General features: G+C 39.7%; 2 protein-coding genes across 2 annotated transcripts in view; one reads left to right on the top strand and one right to left on the bottom strand.

Moving 5' to 3' along the window:
- Positions 1-1,015: 1,015 nt before the first annotated feature.
- capn5b (calpain 5b) overlaps positions 1,016-26,647 on the bottom strand; it is a 39,623-nt gene continuing 13,991 nt past the window's right edge. The window contains 11 exon segments of the mRNA XM_053331923.1: positions 1,016-1,198; positions 3,498-3,660; positions 5,113-5,211; positions 6,924-7,120; positions 7,628-7,750; positions 7,849-8,044; positions 8,978-9,055; positions 12,258-12,451; positions 16,189-16,381; positions 18,281-18,489; positions 26,516-26,647. Of these exon segments, the coding sequence (XP_053187898.1) occupies positions 1,016-1,198; positions 3,498-3,660; positions 5,113-5,211; positions 6,924-7,120; positions 7,628-7,750; positions 7,849-8,044; positions 8,978-9,055; positions 12,258-12,451; positions 16,189-16,381; positions 18,281-18,489; positions 26,516-26,647 (1,767 nt within the window).
- ompb (olfactory marker protein b) lies at positions 22,019-22,501 on the top strand. The gene has a single exon (XM_053331935.1). The coding sequence runs from the start codon at positions 22,019-22,021 to the stop codon at positions 22,499-22,501; it is 483 nt and encodes a 160-aa protein (XP_053187910.1).

The following is a 26,647-nucleotide window of genomic DNA, read 5'->3' as shown; positions in this document are numbered from 1 at the left end:
CGGCAGAAAGCGTCTCGGGGAGTTTTTGAATTGGTAATAGAATAGCTGCTGTTGGCTTTCGTGTGTAAAGTCCACAGTAAAAAGTGACAAACAGTGCTGCATGCTCTCCAAAGCACCGGCAAACTGGTGAAGACTTGAGGTGTCTGGGTGGGCTGACTGATATCCACAGAAACAAAAAAAAAAAGAGCGCATAATCATGTCATTATAGAAGAGATAGAAACTATGCAAAAAGCGGGGGGGAGTAATGTCAATTTTTAAGGAACAAAAACAGAGGCCGTGCTAACACTGAGGACAGCTGAAAGAGAAGATAAACACGGCGAGTATTTAACAAAACCCCCCGCCTCCTCAAGGTGGAGGACTCAGCCTTAAGGCAATGCATAGCCCTTGGAAACATTGGCACATGCATGGAGAGAGCAGAAATTTCTGCATATGTATCATAGGTGTGTTTTATCAGTTTATGTGTTTGAATATAACAATATGCAGAAATAAAAAAAACAGAGAGGTTTGTAGAGTAGGGTCAGACTGATTTGATAAAACTCATTTGATAAAAATATTCAAGCCAATATTGTCCTTTTTGTTAAAATGAAGTTTGTCTGTAGCTCAGTGGGTGTCGTCCACTGCTGATTTGATGGAGACTCTGGCTACAAAACCTGCGATGAAACGTACCCTAAGAAGAAATATCTGAAGCAAACACTGGATTATATGACAGTTTTTGGCAGGAATGTGTTCAGAGATATTCAATACAAACCCCAAATATTGTCTATGGACACCTTCCATCCAGAAATATCGGTAAAGGCTTTTAAAAAACTCCGTAACTGAATTTTAGGCAGAAGCGAAAGAGAAAAAAAAACAAAAACAGGGAAGAGACACAAAGAGAACGCAAGCGGCAGAAAAAAGAAAAGACACAGTGAGCTCCCGCAACGGTTGGAGATGGTTGAAATTAACGGCGGGGCACGACTGAACACCACCTCGAGTGTCGATCGTTATAAAATCGTATATAGCAAATCAAATCGCGTCAGATGTTGGTGAGCGTTGTCGAGGTGATGAGGCGCACAGTGAGCGTGCCCGGGAGGTCGTTGTCCTGGCGAGTTCCCTTGTCGCGGAGGTGAAGCGTGTGCTGCTCCTGCCGCTCGTTGGGATCGCTGAACATGATCACCTGACCCAGGAAGGTGTCCACGATCATGTTTTTATTGTAGATCTGTTCGCCGCTCGGGTGGCGGAAGGCGGAGATCCGAAATCGAAAAGTGAGAGAAAGAGAGAGAGAAACAGAGAGAAAGGACAAAAAAGGGCAATAAATGAAAACTTGATAGAGGGTGGTGACACCAAGAAGAAAACAGAGACTCTAGATGAGAAGAATTGCTGATGTAAAAGAGTTCAAAGTAATAGTATAATAATCCTTACATGTATACAGCACTATACAAAAAGACCCATCGTAAAACATTTGAAAAAGATATAGAGTGTCAAAGTCTGTTCTGCTCTTCTCCTGCTGCTGGTAACTTTCCATTCACTACACCCCTGCTCTACCCCTGCTAATCAGCCACTCCCACCTCATCAGTTAACTCTGATCACCTGGGCTTCATCAGTAATCACCTGGACTCTGTTCTGCAAATGCAAAATGACGATCTGGCCCAGAGTGAGTGGACAACAGGGGTGTGTATATATACAGGCTTGATTACAGATGGGGTGCAGCTGAGAGTCCAGGTGATTACTGATGAAGCCCAGGTGAACAGAGTTAACTGATGAGGTGGGAGTGGCTGATTAGCAGGAGTAGAGCAGGGGTGTGGTGAAGGGAAAGTTACCAGCAGCAGGAGAAGAGCAGAACAGACTGTGACATAGAGAGTATAAAACTAAGTGCAGAACATGAAAATAGACAAGGAAGAAGAAAAAAAAAAAAGAGTCCTGGAGTGATTACATGCACGGTTCTGCCTTCGCTCACAGTGATCCAAATGATGCAATTTCACAGGTCCGATTGAATAAACGCAAAAATATATTACCAATAATAATCTCTTGACACGTACACTCGCTTACACATATTGCCTGATATTGAGCCTGTAATTAATTGGATACGGATGTTCAGCACATTTCACTCTCATGTGACACAGAAGGGGAAATAGGATGGAAAAGGAAGGTAATAAATATGAAAAATAAAAAGAGAAACAGCACTGAGAGTTGATGAGTGTTGGTGCAAATATGTAGATGTGTATTCTTCTTTTCATGATGTCAGCTTCTGCATCGACCACAACTCTTACAATAACTACTAAAAGGTCATCTAAGCCTGTTGTCCTCGAGTCGAAGAAGGAAGGGAGGAAGAAGGAAAGAAAGGAGGGAGGAAAGGAGGGAGGGAAGAAGGAAGGGAGGAAAGGAGGGAAGAAGGAAGGAAGGAAATGAGGGAGGAAGGAAGGAGGGGAGGAAGTAAAGAGGGGAGGAAGAAGGAAGGAAAGGAAGAAGGGAGGAAGGAAGAAGGAAGGACAGGAGAGAGGAAGGAAGGAAGGAAGGAAGGAAGGAAAGGAGGTAGGAAGGAAGGAAGGAAAGAAGGAATGAAGGAAGGAAGGGAGGGAGGAAGGACAGGCGGAAGGAGGGAAAGAAGGAAGGGAGGAAAAAGGAAGGAAAGGAGGAAGGAAGAAAGGAAGGGAAGAACCGCCAAAATAGACAGGGTCAATTTGACCCGGGGGGACGACACAAAGGTTAAAACAGGCAACGTGCACCGGACCCTTTAACACCCTGTTAGGAGAGTGATTGGTTAAGGTGGTTGTTCAATGGTATGTGCCTTGATTTGGTAGAACTGGATTAGTAGAATTGAAGCTTGAGGTACGTCTATACTTACATACAACAGAAAAATCCAAAATATAAAAATATTTGGGGGAAATGTTTTACTTTAGGTGCAAATGACATAACTAGTAACATCAAATTATTATTTACACCTCATTTTGCCTGTTTAAGGTTTAAGGGCAGAGTTTTTTAAAGTGGGAGAAGTGAATGGAAGTGAAAAAACATTGCATTAGTTATTACAGTAGTTATCAAAGGAGATCACCTAGAATAGCTGAAATGTGAAGGATTTGGTTAGAAAGTTAGTTAGATAGCTCAGTGATGCAGTAGTTTTGGGTCTTTTTAACATTTTTGTTACTTTCCTAGAGTCAGAAACAAATAGATGCCTTTAAACAGCCTTTTTTATGTATTTGGTGCAGTCTGAAGTTGTGTCAAGCAGTAATATCTTGGCTCAGTTCCTGGATCCTAAAGGCTTCCCATAGGAATCAAGTGAAACCAGTGACTCTGAAAACACCTGGTTGAAGTAATATGAAGAAAAACACATTTCCCTCTTTAAGAAATCTGTTAAGTTTATGTTATTACCAGTGTTTTAAACTTTTGCATCACGTGATACAACATGCTTTGCACCATTCACAGGATGTCAGCTGCTACATTTTGGTCGCAGGTTGCAGCCGACATAAAAAAAATCAGCTCATTTTCAACATATCGTCCCACAGAGAGTGACAGCTCACCTCGATGTGGATGCCTTCCTTGGGTTTCTTTCGGTAAAACAGGCCTTTGATGTCAAAGTTTGGGCACCGTGTGTCCTTCTGAACCGGCGAGCGAACCCTCTCTCCTTCACAGGTGATGATCACGTATGGATCGACAGCTGTGGGGAGAAGTGTTTAATCAGTGCTTTGTGTTGATGACCGGTGCTGTAATTAATATGCATGTCTGGTTTGTTAACATATTTCATCAGAATATTTGGGTTAATTAGGTGAAGAGCTCATTTCCAAAATGTAGTGTGTCCACTCTGCAAATATTTTTAGTCAATATTCTTTAAAAAATTTATATAACTTAAGTCTTAAATCTGCGCTGTTGGTCTTATCATATATATATATGGGTCATATTTAATTTTTTTCAATCTTATTTTGTAAAAAATTAGACATCTGTGTCCGATTAAAAACTATAAAAATCCTGCACACTGGTCATCACTTGTCCTCCATACCTGAGTAACATACCCGTTTCAGTACAGGTATTATTTGTAATTAATAGCTACTAGTGCCCTCTGATTTTTCCTGAGCTCATTTTACATTTACCAGCCAACCTCACCAGAGAAGATCCCTCCCACCACTCTGCCTTAGAGTTACTACCATCAGGCCGCTACTTTAAAGGCACATACATACCCACCTTACTGTATATGCATGAAATCATATCATGTATTATACTCTGCCTAAGTTATTCTTAGGATGACGTATAGTATGTCTGAGTTTTGAATGGTAAGCCTCGTCTAAAATGATTTTCTATCTTGACAGACATATTTTTTTAATCTGAATCTGAAGACGTTAGAGACGCTGCTTATCTATGAATTCGGCCTGATAAAAGTCTGAGGAGGGAAATGTCATCAGTAAAGTGAGAACAAGTGATAGACAGTTTGCAGGAGTTTCAGTTTTTTTCTTATTTATTATCATATCATTTATTATCTTATTTTGAAATCAAACTCTTCACCTGTACTACAAGTCATCACAACACTACTCGCTCAGCAGAGGAATTTCAAATTAAAGCCACTATGTGAAGGATATGAACAGGAATACTACACAGATTTCACCTGGATTTTTATTTTGGCATCAGAATAATATGAAAAATGGTACAAAATTGAGTTTTCCTGTTGAAATGTATCTCAAACTCTACTAAAAAATAATTTTTATGAACTGGCATTTCTGCACTTCAACTTCAAACATCTACTTTCTATGGTATTGTAGTTTTTGTTTTATCTTTTGATTTTGGTTGTTTTTGTGATGCCTTTTGCAGCTTTTATTTTGAAAAGTTACTATTATATTTGAATACATAGTGGCTTTAAATGTGAGTGAGTTGTGCAAACACTGGGAGAGATTAAAGGGAGAAACTAGTGTAAATGCAGACTAGAGCTACACATCTAAACTAAATGCAGTTAGTTTCAGCAGATGGTGCTGTGGTACCTCGTGCTTTGCTCAGGAGTCTTTTCTTATTGGGATTGAGGCAGTGAAGCTCTGTGGGTGTTTACAGGAGTTTAAGGTGCTTTTTAACATAACAACGTGATAATTAACATGCTCGAGCTATGTGTGTGTGTGTGTCGTGGTGTTACCTCCGTTTGAGTCCTGTCCCTGCAGACCCTCAGCGTTCATCACATGGACCTGAGTGACCAGCTGAGGGTAGCCGCACATCCCTGTCCAACACGTCTGAGGAGGGTCATCCAGAGACAGCTCTCTGGGGGAAAAGAAGAGTCCACCTGATCGTTAGAGAACGGCAAAGCTAACCGGACTGAACATAGGTAGAGAGAAAAGTGTGACATGCAAGTAATAAAGTATACCATCACATACTGGTTATGCTCTCAATTCAACATACATGATTCAAAAATGTGTATTTTTTGGACATTGTGAGCTACTGTTTAATATTAAGCTATAAGGTTAAATAACTATTAGGTATCTACTCTATTGTACCTTCACTTTTTTATTTTTTACATCTCATTTTGCCTGTTTATGGGTTAAGGACAGAGGTTTTTAAAGTGGGAGGTGGTTCTCTGTGAATGGAAGTGAAAAAAAATTGCAGTAGTTATCAAAGGAGATCACCTAGGATAGCTGAAATGTGAATGATTTGGTTAGAAAGTTGGTTAGATAGTTCAATGATTCAAAAAAGTGGGTCTTATTAACATACATGATTCAAAATTTGTATTTTTTAGACATTGTAGGTTACAGTTTAATATTAAGATATAAGGTTATCTAACTCTTAGGTATCTACTCTATTGTATCTTCACTTTTTTGTTTATTAAGACAAAATTACACATTTTCTTTCCACATTTAGCTGAAGTACAATATATTAAAACATTTATATTTGTTTGAAATCGACACACAAAGTTAGAAAATGTATACCGAAACAGTTTGAGAAGCTTACAAACTGTGTTACTGTTGAACCAACCTCCATTTAATACTACAATTTAAACTAAATTACAAAAAAACCCTACAAAAATACAAAAAAAACATCAATTATAACATCTACTTTCATATTACAAAGTGAAGACCATTATGAAGGCAGACAAAGCTTTGGATTACTGCTCACCCAACATGTACTTTATTTAAAAAATGGTCTATCAGTTTGCAGAAACCCTCAAAGAGTAAGAGTTTGCACATTATGTCATTCCACTTTCCATAAATCTTTGTAGTTTCATCGGCTCGCTGGTCCCTTCTATTAGTCATAAATACTGTAAAACTTTGCCAGTCATGAGTGAAAAGCTTGACACAGGTTGTTGAGCTCAGCACTCTGCACATATATAATATACTGAATGTAAGTAAATCCTCTATGTTAACTTGTTGAAATGGAACCTGTAAGTCTAACTACTGGACTTCAAACACTTGACGGTGCACTTAAGTGAGATAGCTATCTAACAATTTTCATTTTTTTATTTTTTATTTGGTATTCTTGCTATTATTTGACAGCTGAAGGTGCACAAAGATGAAAGCAGGGACAGAGAGAGAGAGAGGACGTGCAACACGGGTCTGCAGTTGTAGTTACGTGGTGTGCATCTCAACTAGTAGACAACCTGATGGGTAGCAGCTCTGCTTAAATAACTTTTGTAGCATGTTGGGTGTGAGCCAGCTGTATGAGTGACAGTATACATTAGCAGTCAGTACATAATGTGGAAATAAAGGCAAGCCTCCATCTGTCTTTTTTACACTAAACTCGACTCAAGGCAATCATAATACTGTCTAAAGCTGCAACGAGTAATCCATTAATCAGTCGACACAAAATGAGCAGCAGCTATACTGTCGTTGACTCTGGGAAATGATTCTGGGTATTTTTCACTATTTTCTGACTGGATCTTATAGAGAAAAACAATGAATCGAGAATATAATTAACATTATGTGCCCAGTGGTGCAGCGTCACATATGATTGACATGACTGGTTACAGATAACAGATTTACTTGCAGTCTGAAGGCACATCAGTGAAGACACGGAGCAGGAAGTCACCCTGCTGCCCGGGGTCAAAGGTTGTGGGAATGATGACGTAACGGCCCTCCTTCAGCTCCTTCCTGAGGAAGACGCAGCGCGAGTTGATGTAGATGGAGCCCGCTACTTTCTGCTGGGCTGAGTGCATACGGTACTTCCGATTTAGCTCCACCTGCAGGATGAAAGTACAAATTTAATGACTTTTAAAACATTTTTAACACCTCTTTTCAAGTTTTTCAAGTTAGTACTAAATGCAGGAAAGTGTCATATGTGACTGTTGTACTCATACGTAATATATTATGAAACTTATTATAATGCAAAAGCAGGATTTTACTGTTGTAGTGGGTTGAAATGGAGCTCATTTGGAAGTTGATTGCAACTAATGATTTGTTTCATTATAAGTTCCAACTGCTGATTATTTTTTACTTTAATTAGTAAGTTGATTGGTTGGTTTATGTGGCTATAATCTGAAAATAATGATGATAATAATAATAAATTACATAAACTGAACAAAGATAATTACGCTCAAATCAAATGTGACGCCTTAATTCCTACAATTCCAGACATTTTTAGACTTTGGATATACAAAACTAAATATAAGACATTTTTAAGACTTTTCCATGGTAACAAGAGATATCTGACGTTGCTCATTGGTGCATGTGTGTGTGTGAGTTTCTACCCGGTGAATATCGAAGCCTATGGCAAGGTTTTCCCCTTTTCCCTCTTTGGGTGTGGCTCTCTTTTCTTTCTGTTGTAAGCAGATCAGCACCTCATCCTCCACCTTCTTCACATCAAACACGTACTGGGGAAAAAAAGGAAACAGGGATGCTGTGTTACCCTCCGACGCAGCTTACACACCTTTCTATCACACACACGAACACAGTCACCACCTCTCCTCACCTGAGGATTCTGCAGGAAGGTGGCCTTGTGATTGATGCAGCCTCCAGATCGATTGCGTAGGGGGTCCTGGCGGTGGACCCAGGAGCCCCTCATCACCTCCTCCTCCCACGTTTTGTGGATGCTCAGGTAGGAGGTGTTGATGAGGCGGCACAGGATCAGGTCGGTAAAGTACTGGCAGAAGTCGTCGAACGTCATCCTGCAGGAGGGCAGGAAAAGGAGAGGAGAGAAGAGACCGGAAAAAGTGGATACCGACTAGAGGGAAAATCTTGAAAGAAGAAGACCTTCAACAGGTAAAAAAAATAGAGGAAATGAGACCAGGAACAGAGGAAAGGGTTACATGTTAAAGGGAGACTGGGATTTCTGGAGCTGACATTGTTTAAATCTTACTGATATGATATCAAATCAAAAGAAACCCCCCCAAAAATCTAAAATTCAGTGTTAATGTGGAAAACTCCTTTTAAAGAAACAGTTTTGGGAAATAAGCTTATTCACTTTCATGCCTCTTAGATGAGAAGATCAATAAAACTCTCATATACGTCCGTTAAATGTGAAACTACAGCTAGCAGCATATTAGCGTAGCTTAGCACACACAATTCAACTACCAGCATCTTTAAAGTTTACTAATTAACACATTAAGGAGACCGCAGCCTAGCCAATAAAAAAGTCCAGGACCTAACCTGTAAAACCATAAACTGTTCTATATGCATAATGTGTTAATTAGTAAAGTTTAAAGATGATTTGGACAGAGTCAAGCCAGCTGTTTCCAGTCTTCATGCAAAGCTAAGCTAACCAGCTGCTAACTGGCTTTAAATTAAAACAGACAAAAATCTAAATCTCACCAAGAGAACGAATGAGCTTACTTCTTGAAATGATAATGATGCCTACTTAGCTCATTTTAATTGTCTTGTTCTCTCCTGTCTATCATTCTCTTCTTGTCGGTGTATGTTTTATGGATTTGTCCTGTTTTGATTTGGTATAAGACCATGATTGGACAGTATGTGTGAAGAATCTGCCCAAAATGTTGCATTAGCATCAGTTCAGACAGATTGAACCGTACACATTGTTACTATGCCAACAAAGCCAAAATAGATTAGTCTAAAAAAAGAAAAACATAGTTGTTGTTTCTTACCAGAATTCGCCATCGTCCTGTACAGTGACACCCAGTTTTTCTCTCTCACTCTTGCTCACTTTGTTCCACTCCTCTGAACTGTGGTAAACAAAGACACAACAGCAAAGACTTTACTTCAACTGCAGAGAAAATCAGGGCCAGTATTTATCAAACTTATACAAAAGTATACTCTAAAGAATCAATTTACGAGCAAAAAAGTTAAAAACATTTATCAAGTGACTACTTACAGTGAAGTGAAAAAGTCTCATATGCTGTGTATCTCACATATAGATTAAGTGTTTCAGGTACACTATTACTTTCTGTTCAATTGTGCAATATATCTATAGTATCAGACTCATGTATATTATCATTCTGACAACACCAATATTACTCTTTTATTATATTTCTTTAATACTATTGTTTTTACTGGTTGGATACTTACTTATTATATATTGTTCTCTATTCTTTTCTATTGAAGGTCTTTTTATTTTTGCTATCCACCTGCTGCTGTAACACAGTAAATTTCCCCATCGTGGGTCTAATAAAGGTTTCATATACCGCAAAAACCGGTGTATAAGTCACAGTCTATTTTTTGGGGGGGGGGGGGGGGGTGTCATGTTGGGAAAAACGCTTCCCTATTAAAGACTGGTTTATTTGAATGCACCATTAGATGTTCATTTATAAGCACAGATATTTATACTCCAACACTTTTCAATTTCCTTTTATTTTAAACACAATAACACATCTGTGTTCATACTGCGTGTCTCTGCCACAGCTCAATAAAAGCTGGACATCTGTGCGCTTTTACATATGGCGCTTCAACATCTGCTTCTGTCCCGAACTAGCATCTGAAATACTTCTGATCAACACACTGAATCAGCACCCGCCAGTGAACCCACTTGCTTTCATTTTTTTTTTTTAATTTTTCGGTACTCAATCCTTCAATCAATACCAAGTAGTATAGAAACTTCTCCAGTCAAACAAATATCTGCAATTGATCCTTTTTGCACCCAGAGTGAGAAAATATGACTATTTGCACGGACTTGCTCACAGACAATCAATGCCAGCGTTATTCGATTCAATACGACATGTGATCGGCCCACTGCCACAGCAGCTACGACCCGTCTGTGGTGGTGAAGTCGTGGTGAATTTGAGCTAGCACGCTTAGCAGTTCATCAGTCAAGATGCCACCTAAACGCTCTAATGTGTGACTACACTGCACGCCTGTTACATTGGATAAAAGCAAGGGCATGAAATGTGTAATGGGTATCGAATTAAGTACTCACTTGGTAGCGGTACCACTTTCAGGCTACTTGGATCATTACTGGTATTTCATTTTTTTTAAACGATACCCAGCCCTACCCTGAGCCATATTATTTAAACAAATATTACCATTAATATTAATTGCAGGACATTTAGCTGTGAATCTTTTAATAATCATAATAATTGTAAGACTGGATTCTCAATGACTGCATTACATTGAGACGCTTAATCGTGTGTGTTTATCCCTTGTGGGCACTCTTATTTTAAAGAAACTTGTATGTGTAGGCCTATTTGTAGCTGTGAATCACACCTAAGCATCAAGGTCTCCTCTGTATTCACTGCTCAGGGGAAACATAAGACATTTACTGGATGCATTAGCTCTGTGTTTATGTCTCTGTTTATGAATCACTGACAAATGTCCACGTATCAACCTTCTGTCAGACTCCATTTACAGTAACAGGTTTTATCAAACCGTGAATGAATTATTCAGTCAGAGTAAAGGAATGATTAAAAAATAAGATAGAGATAACTCACATCTCTTTAATAACCTCCCTCTCTCTTTTGCTTATCAATAATTCAGACTCCATTATGATCTGGCTTTACCACCTCCCTGTTTGTTTTACTGAGTCTGGTAGCTAAAGGTTCAGAGACAGTGAGGTTTACCTATTTGAGAAGCGAAGTGTGTGCAGAAATGGAGGAGTAACACAGAAAGTGTAATCAAACACTTTTTTTTCCTAAGCAGATTTATCCATGTGATGGAACAGCTACTTGCACAAACCAGTCATTTTGATTCACTTTGACATTTGGATTGAAGGGTCAGTCAGCTCAATTTTGGCCCGCCTGTTCTGGGAGTGTCCCGGAGAAAGTGATATCTGAGCTGCACTGCACTGTCTGATATCGTTCTCTACAAACAAACAACACACCAGCAAGGCTGCATTAAGTCATTCTTGTTCACTCAGTGGCCCATTAGCTTGATTGCATCCCCATTTTTCATTGTCTACACATTTCTCATTGTGCAGCTTTCTTGTCTTCACAGCGGGGGTCATATATGGATTGATCGTTGTGTTGTTTGATCATTCATCACATGCAATCTCTTAGAAACTGGTGTGTCTAATTTTTAGAAACAAAGGGGACCGGTGCTCTCGAACATTTTAAAAATTAAATTAGTTGAATTGGTACAACAAGGTCACATAAAAAAGGACGACTATGCTATTTGTGTTGCTCTGGAAATATTCCTCATCTGACTCACTTAAATCTCGGTGCAATATTGGGACAGAGAGAACAATAAGGCTGAATGACACTCAATGAGATTTTTCATTGTTTTATACCTCGCAAGTTTGAGGAATATAAAGGAAAAATATCACAATAGGTCATAATGTGCCAGAGGCCGTAGTAATAATGACCTGGAGCAGCAGCGCAGGTTAGATGACATTTATAAAATTAAACCAACAATGGGCAGTTGTTCGTTTCTCATCTCTAATAAAAAATCTATCAATGCACTTCTAAAAAACTAATTACAACCTTAACCCTGTGGCGAAGGCTGTCTAACTTTAATTAAGTAGTAACTTTAACACCACATGTTTCTCTGACTTAGTTATACCTTTTTTATTTCTGTTTTTTGTGTATAAACCAAACTAGACCTTGTCGAAATCATAAAAACGTTATCATTTTTTAATAATGATTTCTAACAATTTTGGAAAGCACAGACAAATGATGTTATCTTGCCAATTTTTGCAGAAAGGGGCACAACATTAGGAAATGCTCCTATGTGTTCTGAACTAGACATGATCAAAAGAAGTATTTCGTCGTTTATTTTGGAGGATTTGTTGGGATGTATTACAAGAACTGGATAAATCATTAAAATTGGCCTTCTATGTAATTGGAGATATCTAGACAACCATTTTACAGACGACTCTTTTATAATAATGGGAGAAAATTGGCAGCAAAGCAGATACATCCATATTTTTCATCTTAAATATTAGGTCTGATAAGCTGCAGTACTTCAATCATGCCTGTAGGGGGCTAGCGGTGTGATTACCTGTCGCTCCAAGGACCGCTCCACTCCTTCTCTCCCCAGGGGTTTCTCATGCGAATCATGTGCAGCTTCTCCGATTTGAAGAAGGCAAGCAGTCCATGACCTAGCCGCACTTTCCGTACATCCGTCACGGCGTAAGCGTGGCCTTTGACCAGGCCACAGTCCAGCCGTGCCTCCATGTCCTCTATCGTGGTCGCCTGGGAAACAGAAACAGAAACATCAAAACAGGGAGGTTGTAGTGGTTGAAAACAGAGATGCTATTGTGGATCCCTAAAAATACACATTGGGGGTGTGAAACAGTTCCCTATCAAATTACAAACAGGTAGAACAGGTAAAACATGGACCTTTGAGGTTTGTAAGAAATGCAAAGTATATACTTCATGTAGTCATTGAATCAATCTTTAATTTGAAAAATAATGATTAGTAGAACTTAAATGTTTCTATATTACCAAAATGATCTTACAGAGGACCTGTTGTGCTCTAAATTTTATTTTTGGACTCTACTAGAATAGCTTTGCATGGTTCACAGTTCAAAAACCTCCTCATTTATCTTATTCTGCTCCCCCTTTTGATTGGCCAGCTTTACGTAAAAGAGTCGTGGTTAAGTTACTGCTCATACAAACCCAACATTACCTGCTTTTGTGCTTCACATTAAAATCTAAGTGACTAAAAAATGACTAATGGGAAGCTTTCATTGTGAAGAAAGCATTACTGGAAGTGAAACATATTCCTCACTGACCTTGCACAGTCGAAACAACAACATATGGACACATTTGGAGCTATTTGTTGGTTAAAAAAACATAATTTTAGCAGAGCAGTGCGGTGAACTCGTGGACTTAGAATTTAGAAGCTGACCATATAAAGAAATCCATCACGAGCTGATGTCAGTTTAGGCTGAAAGTAGAAAAAAATACTGAAACCAACCATTCAGAGCAGCCTGAAGCCAGTGCTTTTTGCTCACAGGGATCACTTCTACATACATTTAGGTCATTATTTTGTCACTTTTAACATCAATATCCAACACTGTGACATTATTTATATGTCTAAAAATAAGCTCCCCTTTAAGAATTTAGTAGAAATGCTACTGGATGGCTTTCTGCATTAATTTTGCACCTCGTAAAACCATCGAAGATCTTAAAACAGGTATTCCTTTGTGGCCAAAAGAGTTGAAATGGGTTTTTTTTGTTGCCTGGGAAACCACACACCTTAGAAGATTTTTGATGAGTGCATGTGAGAGAGCAAAAAAACAGCTGAGACACTTTCAAATTTGAGCAATGCACCATTTATGAGTCAGGAGCTTTGGATGGTTGAAAGAAGAGGGGCGAGAGTCATTAGGTGACATTATCAGAAAATTGATTAATTGATCAAAAAATTATGTGTGAGTGCACTTGGCTTTTGTGTAGCGCATTACAATGCAAATTTTATACAGTATTATTTTTGGTCCAAGTGAGACAGCCTGATTACTATGACACACAGACAGTCGAATAGACAGGACGAAAAGATGAACTTCTTAATGGAGTTCTAAAGCAGTGGCTTTGTCCAAATAGCAGCTGTGAGTAGGAATAATAATCCCCAATGAGTCCGCTGCTCCTAAAACAGCTGATCAGATTTATGAAATCTCATCCGTAGACTGTATGTAAAGATGGATATATAACCATGTGTTGGTAGTCCTTGGAACCGGTTTGAAGCCAAATGTTACAGCTAACGATCAGCACCAATTTTAACAGAATTTTGCTAACATGGTAGGTATCTTAATCGAGAAACATTAAACTTAATTTCCAAAATTACCAATAGCATACTCATTACAGGGCCTGAATTTAGCAATTGAGATCATAGCTTAATGTTGACGTAGTTTTTTTAGAGAGGAATTGACATTTTGAAGTTAATTGGAGCCAGGGACTTTTTTTGGAGCCAGCACCTAGTGGCTGTCGGTGGCATTGCACTTTAAGTCCACATCGGCTTCAACCTCAAGCTGTGGTAGTGTCCTATTAGTTTTGATCATTTTGTCCAACCCTTGGAAGACCTAAGGTTGGATACTGTACTAGTGGTCTAAACAGGTTCAGGATTAAAAAGGGATCTGAGCACAGTATTAGCTCTGAGCACATGGTGCATCATAATCTAAATATTTTAGGAAATCAGTAGCAATTCAATTATTTCTACAAATGAGCCTTCGTTTTATGACTTTATTTGTTTTGTTTTTTGTTTTTTAAGGAATATTTCTGCTATTTTGTTACGCTGCTTCTCTTGTATTTAGGTCAGGTCTATCACTTTTGAAAATTAAATGTATGCATTTCACGTTCGGGTAGGTTTTCCACAGGTCAGTTTTGGATTTGGCCTCTAACCGAACCTCTACAGGAAACTAAACTCACATTTCCACCATGTCATGTATCATCACCATTGCTCTCTTTTTTTCTTTAAACCTGTCAAGGAAAGAAGGAAAATGCAATGGCACAGACAGTCTTAAGATTCCTTGATCCATGACGATTCTCAACCAACAGAGGAGAGGTGGAGGATATACCAGAATACCAGTTTATGAAATAAAAATACAGACTGAAATAATAAGAACAACGGAGAAAGGTGGAAAATGCATTTTGTATGGTATTTGTCATGATCTCTAAGCTCTCATTACTCTTGCTGTTGAATAATTGACCCTCCAGAGTCGAAACTCATGCATACAAAAGAGCGATGTCATTTGAAAATTGAACCACGGCGGATTCTGAATCACAACAGGGTGAATTAGTTCTTGCTGGAGCTCGACGTCGGGGAATAGGATTGGCATGATACGGGAGACCGAGAGCCAAACTCCTTTTCCCATTACGGTAGAATTCATAGTACAGCATGCACTTGTTTTCTTAATGAGTAGACATGAATTCACAACAAGCAGGGAACACAAAGAAGAAAGAAATTTTGCAGGCAAGTCCAGGATGCCTTTGCCTTGAATCATTCATCATTAAACTCTACTTCAAACACACTAAGGGTGTCTTTAATATTGTACTATAAAAGTTTTCTAAAAGTCATATATATAAACAACCTAATATCTTTTTGAACTTTATATATCTTTGTTCTCTGAGACACAGTCCTTCATACTGACAGCCTCCAGCTCCTTCTGTTGATCATTTCAGAGATGATAGTAGAGTTTGAGGAAATGTTGACATTTTACTCATACTATCTGGATTTGATCTGCTGAAGCATGCAGCAAAACTGTAATATACATTATATTTCGACAATAAAGAAATAGATTGCATTGAAATTTGGTACAGAAATTCCCCCAAAGACGAGTGCTACTGATATTAGTGACTACACATCCTAAAAACCATCGCCATCACTCGACTTTTCTTGTGGCGCCAACAGTTGATTAACATTTTTGTGTCTGAATAAAATGTCTCAACAACTATACATAGATGGACTAACACAAAAATTTAGAACAATGGTAAAAATATGAAACTCTTGCTGGACCAAATTAGGTTTATTTTTTATTTACTGTTACTGTTTCGATCCCTCAGACCTTCTACAGGCACAAATATCACATTATTATCAATCACTGTTGTCCACAGTTGTAATGAAAAACAATTTAATTAATAGTCAAACATAAAATCAAAGAGAAAATTATATATAGAATAAAGTATATTACTTTTTTGTGATCATTATTGTTTTTATTTCTCTTCCTTTCTTTCTCTCCTTTTTCTTTTAGTTTAATTATTTGATAACTTAATTTATTTTGATTATTGTCTTTATACATCTTCCTTTTTTCTCTTTTAGGTTACATTTTAGGTGATTGTTTATTATATTGTTTTTTTGGGCCATATCTTTCTATGTATAGACAGACAGTGAATAAGTGGGTAAGAAAAAGAAACTAAAGCACTCAGGTGTGGTCTAAAAAGCATCTCTCAGATAAGCTGCGGTATCTGAACCCAGCAGGCAGCTCTTCACTTACCCTGATGGAACAGCTGATGAGGCCGTCTCTGTTGTGGACTTTGAGAACCCGTTCAAACAGCTGGTTACGAGCCACCTCGTCTGTAGCCATCTGACCCTCCAGCAAGTCCACAGGCTCCGAAACACCACCTGTGAAGTCCACCAGCGCGTCAGCCGTGTTCCCCCCATCCAGAGCCTCGTAGCAGCCGTAAACCCTGCAGGAAGGAGGAGGAGAGTTTGTTTAAGATCATTAAGTCATTTATTGTCTGAATGGTGAGAAAAAAATGTGACTTTTCAATGCTGGACACTTTATATGAAGAGGTTGTTTAATTAGGAGTGGTTATCATATTTTTTCCCACAATCCTTATCTTCTATGATTCTGAAAACATTTACATAAAAACAAAAAACCTGATATCTGATCACTTTATAGTACAGCGCGAACCAGAGTTCATCTTCAAATTTTGGATTTAATAACTTAATATTTAGCTTTGCATGATGAAGGTGATGTATTTTGTGGACAAATGAAACTCCCGACTATCATAAACCACATCATTTAACAAAACTTCAACAAACTCTGGTGAGCTGAAGAAAATAACTCGGTCTGTAGTCTGTTTCATTCCAAAGACCCTCTGCCCGTAAGGCATTTTAAATGACGATGCAGGAGAGAGAGAGAGATTGGCTGTTAGCATTCCTGACAGTTAGGTTTCATATTGCACTTCTGTGGACTGAGGACACTAGTGAATGATTTTCACACAGAGCACGACAGTAAGAGGATATACAGAGATCCATCCTTTCTTTATTAAACCGAGAATTGATTCTTAATTGAATCGTGACATCTATATTCAAGAGATTCCCACCCCTATGTTTAACCCTTTCATATTTTTCAGTGTCAAATTTGAGCCATTTTTACATGTCAGAGTTGTAAAAACACCATATACACATTTCTTTTAGCCGGATTTTTCCTAATGTGACCCACAGTATACAAACATGGTTCCATTAAGATTTATCTGGTTTATGAACAGTGTCAGTTTTATATTTATGTAGGCAAATTGATAGTGAGGTGATTTTCTATATTTTGCTTAGAACTGATTGTACTTATTAAGTATTATGTGTGTATTCCAGGCGGGGAGTTCTGGTCCTCTGAAATGAGGCCAATGCGGAAGTAACTTAGAACTGCATTCTAGCAAAAGGCCACCAGGGGGCGACCGCTTCGGTGTCAAAAGGACTTCTGTCTCAATACAAGTCAATGGAGAGTTCACCAACTTGATTTCTAACCTCAGTAAACGTTTTCAAAATGTGTTTATGGTCTCAATCGCTAGTTTAAAGCCTTCTTCAATGCAGTATGATGTTCATTTGTGAAATTTTGGCCTCCCTGATTTTATATTTGACGATAAAGCAGGGTATGCATTAGGGCGTGGTTAAATCGTGATTGACAGGTTGACTGACCAATGTCCTCGAGATCCAGCCCTCGCAACCTATCGCAACCTCCCTGCTCCGCCCATGGCCCCGCCTCATGCCCATATAAGTAGAATCTGTGTTTTTATTTTTCCCAGCATGCACCTGAAATTTTCAAGATGGCGCTGCCTAGACTCGAAACTATTGGCTTCCAAGCAGCAGTCCACAAACCAATGGGTGACGTCATGGATGTTACGTCCATTTTGCTTTTATACAGTCTATGCTGTATTCAAAGTCTGATATATCTTATTCCTCTGTCCATTGTTGTCCAAAAACAATTTAACAGCATAGTAAACGTATCGGCATTCCTGCACATGCTCAGCGGCGTCTGCGTTACACAGAACTACTGTCCTGAGAATAAAAATGTGATTGCTGTTTCTAAACACACTTGCATGCCTCTTATCTTTGGCGTGAAGAAACATGGATAACAAGAGAGGTTTATAGCACAAAGGTATAAGATATATAAGGCTTTAGATACATGCACAATACTTTAAGTGGATCTACTCATTGTGGGTTTGGATCTAAACAACGATCTAAAGAAAAATACAGAAAATCGTTAGACTTATCCTTTCAAATAATTAAATCCAAGACTCAGATTTTAAGATGACGTGTTCCTTCTCAGAAACTGGATCTGTATATTTGTTGGCACCGATACTAACTTGGCGTAGGCCTTCTCCACGAGAGCACTCCAGAACTCGTTGCTGTCATTGGAGTGGCAGTAGACCAGCTGGTTGTCCACCGTTGGTAGGCGGTCGTCAATCACCACGTCCACCCACTCGCCGAAGCGCCAGAAGCGGAAGTGGAAAATCCCAGCGTACGACTCTGGCTTCTCTGTATCCCACTCCTGCTCCTTCCAGTCGGGAATGACCTGCCCAGTGGGAAGAGGAGGGGAGGAAGAGGATAGGGGCAGGTAAGCCAAGCAAACAGCCACTGGTCCATGGAGCATAAATAATGTCAAGGCTGCCAGAGTGAGACAGCGTACCCTCATGTCTGCTGATGCATTCAGGATTAGGGGACAAATTTATCACCTTGGCTCTCTCAGTCATAAATCCGGCTGTAATAGGACATGGGTGAGAGGTAATAACTGTGTGTGTGTGTGTGTGTGTGTGTGTGTGTGTGTCTGTGTGCATTTATGTGTGAGGCTGCCTGCAATTGCTGTGGTCCAGTGAAACCTCTGTAACCCTGCCTCCATTTTGTGAACTGCAGTTATCATGTTGACAAGAGAAGTAAAGAAACAAACAACATATTCACACACACGCACACGCACACACACCATAAATTAACAGAATGACAGTATAACCTTTCCTGATAAATAAAAAGAGCTAAATACAGAGCAGTAAAGAGCACAATCTGCAGCCAAACAAACAATATTACTCATGGAAAATAAAAAGGTCAAATAAATGTAAGTTATAATAACAAACATAACTAAATGTAAAAAAAAAAAATCAATGGCTACTTTCACATTGCAGACTCAAAGAAGTGCTTTTAAAGTTTCTATTCCAATAATGACTTTCCCAGAGTGTAAAGTCTGCCATCAAAAGAGATCAGAGTCTGATAGCTACACTAGCTTACTTGGACAGCACAAATCCATGTTAAACACCTACAGTGGTTTCCAATCTGTTTGAACTGTGAAGTAAACTTAAAGCTTTGCATTTGCATGTCGGTACATTCTGTAATGCAAGTATAGCCACAATCTTATAGGAATAGTTCGACACATTGTGAAATAAGCTGATTTCGTTTTTCTTCTGGGAGTGAGATGGAAAAATTATTTGAGTTGAAGTTGGGATGTGTTGAGCCAAGCTGAGCATAAAGGCTGAATGCAGAGTTAAACAGTTAGCCTGGCTGTGCCCAAAACTCAAAAATACGCCTACCAACACCGCCTCTGGTGTTCGTCACTCGTCATTCAAACAAGAAGCAACATCAGCATTCATTTGGACTCAAGTTCTTGTTCACCTGAAGAACATAAGTCTGGTATTTAGTCTCATTTGAGCTCTGTTTTGGTCTCTATTAAGTTCAAATCAAGCACTTTATTGTCATAGTATAGCAAATTAGTTTTGTGACAACCTCAGAGGTGTATTTAAAATCCAATCCAAATAAATAAATAGCTACAGTAACAAGAATAATAAAAAGAGTAAAGCTAAACAGCAGAGTTATCATACAAAAATTCACAATATGTAGAAGCATTGATTGTTATTGCACATATAGTAAAAAGTGAATTGCACATTATCGGCTTAGCTTATTCTACAAATAATAAAACAGTGTATGGCACATTCTCACTGTACATGTTCAGTAAGAAGTCATCTCAGACTGAGGAGATATCAGACTTCAGAAGGTTTATGGCAGTTGTGTGTTTGTGCATGCATAGATTGAGTTGATTGTTATTTGTTTAGAGAGGAAAATCTGGTTTGTTAGCTACATGATATCTGTCTTTCTGCTTATAAGTGCTGGCAAAGTAGTGTTCAGTGAGTTTATTAGAAGCTAAAAGAGTTGCCTTATAGAAACTGGGCAAAAAACAGGCTAAACGACGCTGAAAGACACTTGATAGTACACAATGGGGTTGTGTATCAGTACTCAATACCTTTAAGGTATCAACTGAAATAAATCGAAACCAAGTAGCATCAAAACGTCTCCCATCAAACCATACCTACAATAGATGTAGTGCAGAAGCCAAGATGCCACTTAAATGCTCTAAAGTGTGTCTACACTACACGCCTGTTACACCGGATAAAAGCAAGAGCACAAATTGTGTAATGTGTATCGAATGAAGTACTCAACTGGTATCAGTATCACTTTAAGGGTACTTGGATTGGTACAAGTATCGTAATTTCTTAAACGATACCCAGCCCTAGTCCACAAAGACATGCATAAAAACACTAAAAGCTTATACAAAGACCTCTCTTTAAAGTCCAGACAAGATGAACAGCATTCAAATTAAATAAAAATAATTAAAGAATTACATTATATAAAAAACAATGAGAGACAGAAAGATTATTTCATCTATCGCTACAAAAATATTGATGGGTGCAGATTTGTTCTTTAAGCATCTCATCAAAACTAGAAGATACCATTAAGTGCTTTGTGCCTCATTTGTAGGATTCTGCATTTTGGTAGGTGCACCAAGTTTGAATACTGATTAAATCAAAGCCACAGAGGCTTGTACAACTATTTTCAGCACTAAGTCACGATGTAATTGCTCTTTAAAATGTATGAAGTGTTGAAGTGTTGCCATCCTGTGATCCCACTGTGTCTTATCAGAGCACCCAACCTAAGGCACCTATTATATGTTTTCACAGTGGGTGGTGGTGAGTAGGGGGGACCTCCGGGCTATAAAAGCTGCAAATGATGTAGTGAGCGACACCTCGTATGAATTAACTGACAGTATTGCGGCAGGTGTCCTTGGAGATGTCAAGGTGCACTAACTGAACAGCAATTCCTGTCAAAACCTCCTGCAGGAGGTGACGCTCTGCTGATGGAGGGAGCCTGGGCCTCTCCAGAGGACTGGCCATGTGAGGCAGCAACAGCTCCTTTAAAAAAAGAGGAGGAGGAGGGGGAAGAATAAAAAAAAACAAAACAACAAAAAAAACCAAAGCACTGCACCGCAGAAACCTCCGAGTCATTTTGTAATCCTCCAGGAGGTAGCCTCTGTTGCACTCCACCCAGTTAGTGCTTACTCTCTGACTCTCTCCCCACTGATGATAGCGAGAGAGCGAGGGATCCATCTATCTCAGCTCTCATTTGGGCCCCGGTGTCGCTATGCAGTAACTGAACTCTGGTAGGTAAGCGACCTGACGACTGACCAGAAACACAAGCAGGAAGGCACTTTGGCTTCCCCTGCTGTCTCTGTACTCACACACAGAGGAAATAAAAGAGGCTTTCCCCCTCACTCACTCCCTTCTCCTCCTCCTCTTCCTCCTCCGTCTCCTCTCCTCCTCACCTGATAAGAGTCCAACATAAAAACAGGACTTCCTTACTCTTTCTAAACAGTTTGCCTTGTTTATATTTCCACTGGTGCTCATGCAAGCCTCTGGGATTTCGGTTTTACTACATGTGCGATATTAGAGTCGCGGATCTGTAACCAAACAAGAAACGCGACACAAACAGTATTAAGCATAGTTCCCTGAGGGCAAAAACCTGCGTTGTGGTTGCAATGTCATTAGATTTTGTTGCCAAGGATCTCTGCACTTCTGTGTAAGACCCACCCTCTGCTACCAATGCTACACACACACACATATATACATGCATACATACAGTACAGAGTAACCTACATACAAAGAGTGAGAAGGAAGAGGACTGAAAGGAGTGGAAGTCTGAGAGAGGAAGTAGGAATTGAAGACGCCAAAGCTGCCAACCTAATACAGCCTTGCAGTTGGTATTAACCCCCCCCGCCTGCTGAGGTGATGTCTACTGAGTTGGAGCTGCCTTTCCGGTCGGACACCCAGCTGACGGAGGTGATGCGCCTGCGGGTTCAGTCCCTGCAGCAGCGTGGGCTGAAGAGGCAGGACGGCGAGCGCCTGCTGCAGCCCAACGAGGCCGTGTACCGACTAGACTTCTCCGATCAGTCCCTCCGATTCTCCCACTGGACGGTGCGTCTGTCCCAGCCGGGTCGCCTCACCATCACAGCCACCTCGCAGCTCTGGACGCCCGACCTCACCCACCTGATGACCCGTCAGCTGCTGGAGCCCGTCGGGGCTTTCTGGAGGGCGCCGGGGGCCACCGACGATACGCCCATCCAATGCCATGAAGCTGACGCACATGAGTTTGGAGAGAGGATCGCCGAGCTGGCCAAGGTAAGGAAGGTGATGTACTTCCTGTTTGCCTTTGCGGATGGCTGCAACCCCCAGACTGTCGACTGCTCCATCACCTTCACAGTGGACAGCTGAGATTTGGGATCTGAAAATCTTGGTACACGCTCTTCTTCTGCTCGTTTTGTGATTGTGTAGTTTTAGTCGAAGAAGTTAATTTTAGGGTTAAATCTGCATTTTTTGAATGTGTGACTGTTACAGGAGAGAAAGCATTAGACGCCACACAAACAAGACTACACCCTGTTTTCTTCTACTTTTCTTCCAAACTCATTACATTTATGAAACTTGCTTATTTCTACTGTATCTTATGATATTGGGCATTAATGAAGTTAAATAAATCATATAAACTAAAAAGGTGTATCTGCATTTTTCTTAACCAGTGTCTGAATGCTGTTGATGTTTTTCTTTCTCTCCTCCTCTTTGACAATCAGCCAGCCCTGTCGGGTTTGCTAGAGATGAGTCCCACATGAGATAATAGATGAAGACACTTTGTATTTGTGAGTGTGTGTGTGTGTGTGTGTGTGTGTGTGTGTGTGTGTGTGTTTGTGTGTGAGTATTCCCTCGGTGGACAGGCGAACAGGTTCCTGCTGCCTCATCCATCTCTGTCTTGCATGGTGACCCTGACAAAACAAGAGAGGGGAGGCATGTGGATTTCATTTACAGCCCTCCTCCTCCTCTTCCTCTTTCCTCCTCCTCCTCCTCCTCCTCCTCCTCACTCTCATTGCCTCGCAGTGCCACCGGGGATGAAACACTAACTGTGACTGTGAATGAGAAGACGTGCGTCAGATGAGGTGTGAGAGAAAAGAAAAATAACTGAGATGTCAGGAGGTATTAAAGTTGTTTCTTCTCTGTGAAAAGTGTGTAACTAACTCATCACCTGAGCCTTCAAACCATTAGAGACTGAACTTCCCTATTTTTCTGATAAAAAAAGTCTAAAAACTGCAATTCTCAGGAGTCACAGTTAAATCGATCTATCCCACAGTCTTGAATGAATAGATATAGCTTCTTATTGAGGGTCCTCATTGGTATGTGTCATTTTGCATGTCGCCTTATGAGAAACAGTTAAAGTAATGGACCGGGTTTTTGTGAAATCTGCCCTTTATTAGGTGACTGTGTGTTAATATTTAGAGCATTTGGTTAATTACAAGGATCTAAGAGAGGCAAAAGTTACAACAGCTCTCCAGCTAAATAATAATGACAATGTTTTGAAGTACTAGTACAAGGTTTCACTGGGGAAAAGTGTGTTCTCCAGTGAGACCTGGACCAGAACTTGTTTTTGCTTGCTAGGAAGTGAAGCTGCCGGCCAACAGGAGACTGTGAACAGACGATCATCACCGTACAAAGGCTGGTTTCAAAAAAACAAGGTCTGACTATTGTTAAAAAAGACTTCAGATAACAGATTTACCTTCATCAGATCTTGATTCTCTTCACCAGAGATGTGGTCTAATTAAAACTACAGACTAAAACTAAACTAGAAGTTTTGAATTCTACATGGATTTCTCTTCCTATTGATTTCTGGTAATCATCTAATATTTTCAAATAATATACAAAAAACCTAAAAGTTAAGAAACAAAGTAAAATATGTAAGAAATTATAATAAGAGGAGGAAAAGTTGATCATATTATTGCAGTATGTTGAGAGGACTGTTGGTGTAATGATAATATATTTGAGTTTAATATTGATATTGTACAGATTTTAACCTTCCTGTTGTCCTCGGGTAAGGTCAAGTAAGGACAGGAGGAAGGAAGTAAGGAGAGAAGGAAGGGAGGAAGGAAAGAAGGAAGGAAGGAAGGAGAGAAGGAAGGGAGGAAGGAAAGAAGCAAGGAAGGAAGGAAGGAAGGAAGGATTGAAAGGAGTAAGGAGGGAGGGAATGAGGAAGGAAGGAAGGAAGGAAGGAAGGAAGAAAGGCAGGAAGGAAGGCAGGAAAGGAGGAAGGAAGGAAGGAAGCAAGGAAGGATGGGGAGCAAAGTAAGGGGGAAGGAGGGGAAGAATGAAGGAAAAATTAAAGAAAGAGAGAGGAAGGAAGGAAGGAAAGAAGAGATGGGGTTAATTTGACCCGGGAGGACGACATGAGGGTTAAAGTGAAAACAGAAATAGTGATATCTCACAGAAGGGTACATTAAAAAGATGCAGTTTGGGAGCGGTGCTGATTGTATAGTCTGAAAGAGACTGAGACAAGTGGAGAAAAAGGAAATGAAGCAGCAAACATCCTGCCCTGCTCTTTGGAGATGAGATTGACTGTGTGTGTTTATGGGTTTGTACAATGACAATGAATCAGAGAAACAGAGAGCAAACAGAGATGAAGATTGGATGTAAGCACACCCATATGTGCAACACTCTCTGAGCAGACCGTCACGATCCAGCATCTCTCTACAACAGGCCGACCCATCCTGTTTCAAATCCCATTAAAACCTCCGTAATCACTTTCCTCCGTCGAGATGGATGCCAGAGAGCATTTCCTGACCCCAAACTCCAAAACCAGCTGAGGAGGTGAGTACAGTACAGTCCAAATAATATTGTTGTTTTTTTTAACCACCGGTTTTGAATCGATCTGTTCTGTGATGCCATGCTTCATATAGAAGTTGATATATTTGTTCTATTGGGTGTGTAAAATGCTTTAAAACTGCATTTTAAAATCTCCTACTGGTTATCCTTGTGAAAAAACAAACTAATAAAAAACACTTTCAGTACCAACAGAAGTCAGGACACCCATCCTGAGAGACTTTAAACTCCACCAATCAAGCTTCTACTCACTGGTGAAGTCTTGCTGAGAACAGGGAGGCGTTGCAGGTCTGTAATGAGTCCTCTGGTGTTTTCCTCTCATCATAATGGCTCCTAATGGACATTTAAACACTAAATATGGCATAATTACAATTGAGTGCCACGAAAGATTTTGTTTTTCAAAGCACATTATGAGCACTTTTATGCAGGAAACCATCTAATTTCCAGTATCTGTCAACAGAAATGGTCCTGTGTGTAAAAGATGAAGCTTAATTGGTTTGATTTTAGCTTTTTTTCTTTTTTTTAAAAGTAGTTTCAATGACAGATAGTTGGTCGTCTGGTGGCATTGAGCCACTGAGTCTCTGGCAGATCCTCATTTTAAAGTGTCTGGCAAAGTTGCAAATTGTTGGGTCCTTTTTTAGCATTCAGCCTCCTGAGTGTGTTTAATCAGCAGCAATGAGAGTAAGCTATCTGATTAAATGGGCGAATCAGTGATTTCACAGACATAGCGTTATTTCATCCGCCTGTTTACTCTTGTTGCAATGCATCGTTTTCTTCTGCCAGCAAACAACCACAGGCTGATACTGCGAGAGCAAAAAAACAAGCAGAGTAAAGTCTCAACTTTCTATTAGATAATATAATTCCTCAATTAGTATTCTGAGCTGTTAAAATGAGTTTTTTGTTTCCTCACGCGGGCGGAGAACATAATATGAGCGAGCAGTAGATGCAAATGTTTTACATAAATATAAGATGTGAGGCAACACAGACTGAGAGGAGGTTTTAAACTCTAGGTTAAAAAAAAATGCAATCATAAGTTTGTTTTGCTTGCTGTTAAATTATTCAACATTTGCATCTTTTGTTTATCATGATAGTTGTTTAACTCTTCGAGAGGCAAGAAATGAATAAACAAATATCTTTTTAATTCTTGAAGCTCATCTGGATGTTCAGTTTTTTTTCCCCCTCAAGTAAAAACACAAGAGTCCATTAATGTCAATCAGCTCAGGAGAGACTTCCACTAATGGATTTTAACAGATAGATACCGAGGTCACGACAGTCTTTGTCTGATTGTGTACTGTTATTGCTCTGACTTGAATATCTGCCATCTTACTTTGTGTCTTATTTGACTTTTATGATGTTTTTCTCCTCGATAATTGGTTTCTATATTAGGGCTGGGTGACGGCAGTCTTGTGTGTAATTGCGTTGTTGTCAAATAAATGTATCTATCTAACCAAAAGATGTGTGATGAGTAGCACTTTGAGGTCAGACTGGTGCATTAGGGAAGAGGAAGTGGACAGCGGAGGAAACACACACACACACACACACACACACACACACACACACGTATCTACACAAACAGAGACACACACTTACTTTTTGCCACAGAGACTCTCTGGAGGCCAGACTGGAGCACGCTGCCACAAACCAGCAGTTCCCCAGCTGTCCCTGATGTAAATCGTGTGCGCTGATGCCATCGACAAACAGGTGAGGGTCTTCACACAGCTC

This window comes from Scomber japonicus, chromosome 13 (assembly GCF_027409825.1).
Source record: "Scomber japonicus isolate fScoJap1 chromosome 13, fScoJap1.pri, whole genome shotgun sequence".
Taxonomy (NCBI): domain Eukaryota; kingdom Metazoa; phylum Chordata; class Actinopteri; order Scombriformes; family Scombridae; genus Scomber; species Scomber japonicus.
This window is presented reverse-complemented; position numbering and strand designations above follow the sequence as displayed.